The sequence below is a fragment of the Amblyraja radiata genome, chromosome 16, assembly GCF_010909765.2.
Source record: "Amblyraja radiata isolate CabotCenter1 chromosome 16, sAmbRad1.1.pri, whole genome shotgun sequence".
Classification (NCBI taxonomy): Eukaryota; Metazoa; Chordata; class Chondrichthyes; order Rajiformes; family Rajidae; genus Amblyraja; species Amblyraja radiata.
The window spans coordinates 2,521,350-2,527,370 of record NC_045971.1 but is presented as its reverse complement, the minus strand read 5'-3'; the positions used below and the strand labels follow the sequence as shown (position 1 = coordinate 2,527,370).

At 48.5% G+C, this 6,021-nt stretch overlaps 1 protein-coding gene across 2 annotated transcripts in view; it reads right to left on the bottom strand.

The window, feature by feature from the left end:
- Nucleotides 1-2,367: 2,367 nt before the first annotated feature.
- The window catches only part of plxdc1 (plexin domain containing 1), a 186,092-nt gene continuing 182,438 nt past the window's right edge, over nt 2,368-6,021 (bottom strand). For both annotated transcript variants that reach the window (XM_033034877.1, XM_033034878.1), the window contains exon 14: nt 2,368-3,140. In XM_033034877.1, the coding sequence (XP_032890768.1) occupies nt 3,021-3,140 (120 nt within the window). In that variant the 3' untranslated portion in view covers nt 2,368-3,020. The remainder of the gene's footprint in view (nt 3,141-6,021) is intronic.

Genomic DNA, 6,021 nt, shown 5'->3' with positions numbered 1-6,021 from the left:
CTAGTGTGCGGGGTGATCGCTGATCGGCAGGCCTGTTTCCATGCTGTATTTCTAAAGTGTAATAGCCCTGTCCCACGGTGCGAGTTCATTCCAAGAGCTCTCCCGAGTTTTAAACAAATCAAACTCGTGGCAAGCACGGAGAATGAACGCAGCGGGTACGTCGGAGCTCGGGGACGTCTCTTAGCGCTAACGGCAGGTACTCGGGAAGACTCGCTAACGGCAGGTAAGCACGGGGAGACTCGTGAAGATATTTTCAACACTGATGAAAAATGCCCACGAGAGCCCCGAGTACCGACGAGCGGCCATTACCGTAAATCTCCGAGTTCGAGTCAGGGCAAACTCGGGAGAACTCTTGGAATGAACTCGTACCGTGGGACAGGGGTTTAAAACATTCAGACTTTGACCTGTTCTTGTATTGACAGTTATTATGTGTCTGGGTGGGTGATGGGGCCCATATGACACAGCTGACCCAGGGATAGTATTGCTGAAGGAGGGCAAGGATGGATGGTCAAGGCTTCCCTTTGGGCATAATGGCACGGTTGGTAGAACAATTGCCTCCCAGCACCAGATAGCGGGTTTCATGATCTCGGGTGCTGTCTGTGTGGAGTTTGCATGTTCTCCCTGTGACCGCATGCGTTTCCTCAAGGTTCTGGTTTTCTTCCCCTTCCCAATGATGTGTGGATTTGTAGGTTAATTGGTTCCTATAAATTTCTCCTTGTGGCTAGGGAGTGGATGAGAAAGATGGGACACCATAGGCCTGGTGTGAGATGGTCGGAGGACCAATAGGTCTGTCCCCAAACTCTGTCTTTCAGTCAACTAATCAATCAGTCGTTCGGCACTTGCTTTGCTTGTGGAAGTAAAAATATCAGTAAATGTGAAGGTATCGTTCATTCAGTCAGTCAGCATCTCTGGAGAAAAAGGAATAGGTGACGTTTCGGGTAATAGGCCCTTCTTCAGATTGAGAGTCAGGTGAAAGGGAAACGAGAGCAATAGACGGACGGTGATGTCGGGAGATATAGAGCAAATGAATGAAAGATGTGCAAAAAATTAATGATGATAAAAGAAGCAGGCCATTGTTAGCTGTGCAAACGAATTACAGGCACTCACTCACTCGATGAGGAGTTGTGAATGTGATTGAAGATTGTGGAGCTTCCTAGTGAACAGATGAGGAAAACATTTTACACACAGAGAGTGGTGAATCTCTGGCATTCTCTGCCACAGAAGGTAGTTGAGGCCACAGTTCATTGGCTATATTTAAGAGGGAGTTAGATGTGGCCCTTGTGGCTAAAGGGATCAGGGGGTATGGAGAGAAGGCAGGTACAGGATACTGAGTTGGATGATCAGCCATGATCATATTGAATGGCGGTGCAGGCTCGGAGGGCCGAATGGCCTCTACTCCTGCACCTATTTTCCATGTTTCTCTGATCTCACGGTGGAATGAAGATTGTTAGTGAAGCGTCTGAAGATGGTTGGGGCCAAGGACACTGCTCTGAGAATCTCCTGCAGTAAGGTCCTGTGTTGAGATGACCAACCACAACGGCAACCACTCTCCTTTGCATGAGGACAGTCTCCAATCAACTGAGAACTTTCCCACTGGCTTTAGCTTTACCTGGGCTTATTGTCTCCACACACACACACACACACACACACACACGGTCAAATCCTGTCATGACATCCAGGGCAATGATGCTCACCTCAGCTCTCTGGTTCCCCTCTGGGCCAAGACCCTGTTGAGGTCTGGAGACCTAAATACTTGTTTTGAGCAAAGGTGAGCAGAAGGTACATATTAGGGCTGTCAGCCAGGGGTGTCTAGCGGGTGGGAGGTTAGAAAAAGGTGAGGCAGAAGCGGTGAGATAGATTCCTTCCCCCCGTCCTGTAACAGATAATGTCCAACGTGAATTTGTGGATGCACAAGACCTGTACTCATGAAGCAGACCATTACAATTCCTATAGTAGACACAAAATGCTGGAGTAACTCAGCGGGACAGGCAGCATCTCTGGATAGAAGGAATGGGTGATAGAAACATAGAAAATAGGTGCAGGAGTAGGCCATTCGGCCCTTCGAGCCTGCACCGCCAATCAATATGATCATGGCTGAACATCCAACTCAGTATCCTGTACCTGCCTTCTCTCCATACCCCCTGATCCCTTTAGCCACAAGGGCCACATCTAACTCCCTCTTAAATATAGCCAATGAACTGTGGCCTCAACTACCTTCTGTGGCAGAGAATTCCACAGATTCACCACTCTCTGTGTGAAAAATGTTTTTCTTATCTCGGTCCTAAAAGATTTCCCCCTTATCCTTAAACTGTGACCCCCTTGTTCTGGACTTTCGGGTCGAGACCCTTCTTCAGACCCGAACCGAAATGCCACCCATTCCTTCTCTCCAGAGATGCTGCCTGGCCCGCTGAGTTGCTCCAAAATGTTGTGTCTATCTTCGGTGTAACTTCTGCAGTTCCTTCCTACACGTTACAATTCCTATGCTCAGGCCCAATGATGGAAAATCTTTTATTTTAACATTTAGCAACCAAAAAAAGTAAGACATATTTAAATTGTAATGCTATTGGCTTTGACTATGAGAACAATGCAGTCTATAACTCTGGGAGCAGGAGAGGGATGAAAATCTGTGCATTATAACTGCAATATATAAATTATACGAACCCAATCTAAATTGCATCCACTTCCCCCAGTAAAGTAGATGGAAATGTTCCATTGTATAAGGTCTACCTATACGCTGGTATGTTGTATATATATATACTATATATATATGGATCTGAACACAACTGGTTCGCAAAGAAATAAATGTACATATACTTATTAGTTGTAACTTATTCTTCATCTTATGTACACGGGTGGGTCGGCTGTTAGCGGGGATCGGAGGTGGTACAATTCCGTCATTGGCATGAGGCTGGTTGGCCAGGACTGCAGCTGGAAAATGGAGAGAGTCCATCTCCGTGCCCCGTGGATCTGGAGGACCGTGGCCATTTCTCCACCTCAGCCGCCTTCACCCCAGGGAGGTCTTAGCACTGTTCGGCTTCCAGGAACCCTTCCTTGTCGTGGCCCACGGGCTCCACCTCAGTGTAGGTGGGATGTCCGACGCTGTTTCTGAACTTCATGGCTGGCCATCGGTGGGGGCGGCGCTGGATGTGGGGGGGGGGGGGGGGCAAAACGCACAAACTGTTACCCCACGTAAAGTACAGCAGATGCCGAAAATCGGAAATAGCCGTCCCTTCCCCGCCCCACGAAACCCGAGACCACAAGGCGAATCTTGCAGCTGCCGGAGTTCTGAGGTCGGGGGCCGGAGTCCCAGGGCCCGCGGTCTCATTGGGGGGGGGGGGGGATGTTCGCAGGGGACAAAGGGGGACCCGCAGTGCAAGGGCCATCGAGAACAAAGGGAGGGGACCCGGCGTTGAGGGCCGTCGGGTACTACGGGGGCTGGGTGCTGAGGGGAAGAGAGGGCGGAGGGGTCGGGGGGCAAAAAAAGGTAATTTGAAACTTTGTCAGTGCCCTTAAGGTGGTGACCCTTTGTATACCTAGGTATGCAAAACAAAGGATCACACTGTGACTCGCCACATGTAACAATAAATGTATCGAATCTGATCGCAATACTGACAGTATCAGTGGAGGAGAAACTAAATGAATGACTTAGTTTTGTTTACTGCCTTATGTACCGAGGTACGGTGAAAAGCTTTTGTCTCTGGCGCTGTGAGGCAGCAACTCTACCCGCGGGTTTTATCTCAAATTCCCAATCTACTCCAGCCAACCTGGTCCTCAGCACTTCACACTTACTCACTTACCACCCAAATTCACAGGGTAATGATTAGTAACTTCGACAGTGGACCCCTCAGCATCATCCCACAGCGAGTTTAAGTTCAGTGACCTTTGCTAATGCGTTACATGCAATGATCTGAACGTTATCAAACAGAGGGATCTCCAGGCAGTATTAGGAATGGCTGTAACTAGAAACAGGCGTGCTCTGCTGTGTGAATGTATGGTTCTAATAAACCCAGACCACTAATCAGAAAAATGATGGCTTATATTCTGCTTTATAAAGAATGGAAAAAGTGAATTGGAAGTGAAGGGTAAGTTTGGAAAACATTTGATGAGTGTGCTGTTTGTTTAGCTTACTGCTCGATGTGTAAGGAAAGCCAAGAGACTCCACACTGAGGCAGTGGAAATCTATCAGCCTAACAGCTTTTCCTTTTTCACACCAAATCATCAGCACATTGAGATGAAGACCGATGAAGAGGGCGGGCACGGTGGCGCAGCGGTAGAGTTGCTGCCTGACAGCGCCAGAGAGACCCGGGTTTGACCCTGGCTACGGGCGCTGTCTGTGCGGAGTTTGTACGTTCTCCCCGTGACCTGCGTGGGTTTTCTCCGAGATCTTCGGTTTCCTCCCACACTCCAAAGACCGACAGGTTTGTCGGTTAATCTGGTATAAATGTAAATTGTCCCTGTTGTGAGTCGGATAGTGTTAGTGTGCGGGGATCGCTGGTCGGTGCGGACTCGGTGGGCCAAAGGGCCTGTTTCCCTGCTGTATCTAAACTAAACTAAACTAATCTAAACTAGAATGAGGGCCACATGCCTATGTCTGCAAAGCCCTCAATGGGCTTGCCCCCTCCTACATTAAAAGTCTTCTCACCCACCACTCCACCTCCAGGCCCCTCAGATCGGCCGACTTGGGGCTGCTGAATATCCCACGGTCTAGGCATAAGCTCAGGGGCGACCGTGCCTTTGCGGTTGCAGCTCCTAGACTGTGGAACAGCATCCCCCTTCCCATCAGAACTGCCCCCTCCATCGACTCTTTTAAGTCAAGACTAAAATCTTATCTATACTCCCAAGCCTTTCCTGACGTCCACTGAGTGAGGGCTACATGTATATATGTATGTAGTCTGTTTTGTTGTGCTATTCTTATAACAAATGTAAAGCACTTTGGCCAACGAGAGTTGTTTTTTAAATGTGCTATATAAATAAATGTGACGACTTGACTTGACTTGTCCCACTTGGGTGACCTAATCCGCGAGTTCTGGTGAGTTTGCCCTCGACTCATTGTGGCTAAAGCGATCAGGGGGTATGGAGAGAAGGCAGGTACTGGAAACTGAGTTGGATGATCAGCCATGATCATATTGAATGGCGGTGCAGGCTCGAAGGGCCGAATGGCCAACTCCTGCACCTATTTCTAATGTTTCTATGTTTCTAAACAGGCCCTTTGGCCCAACATGCCCACATCGACTAACGTGTCCCATCTACATTCGTCCCACCTGCCTGTGTTTGCCCCATATCCGTCTTATCCATGTACCTGTCTAAATGTTTCCATAAAGTTGCGATAGTACCAACCTCAACTACCTCCTCCGGCAGCTTGCTCCATGCACCCACCACCCTCTGTGTGAAAAGGTTACCCCTCAGGTTCTTATTTAATCTTCCCCCCCCTCACCTTAAACGAATGGTATGTTAGCTTTCATAGCAAAAGGATTTGAGTATAGGAGCAGGGAGGTTCTACTGCAGTTGTACAGGGTCTTGGTGAGACCACACCTGGAGTATTGCGTACAGTTTTGGTCTCCAAATCTGAGGAAGGACATTATTGCCATAGAGGGAGTGCAGAGAAGGTTCACCAGACTGATTCCTGGGATGTCAGGGCTGTCTTATGAAGAAAGACTGGATAGACTCGGCTTGTACTCTCTAGAATTTAGGAGATTGAGAGGGGATCTTATAGAAACTTACAAAATTCTTAAGGGGTTGGACAGGCTAGATGCAGGAAGATTGCTCCCGATGTTGGGGAAGTCCAGGACAAGGGGTCACAGCTTAAGGATAAGGGGGAAATCCTTTAAAACCGAGATGAGAAGAACTTTTTTCACACAGAGAGTGGTGAATCTCTGGAACTCTCTGCCACAGAGGGTAGTCGAGGCCAGTTCATTGGCTATATTTAAGAGGGATTTAGATGTGGCCCTTGTGGCTAAGGGGATCAGAGGGTATGGAGAGAAGGCAGGTACGGGATACTGAGTTGGATGATCAGCCATGATC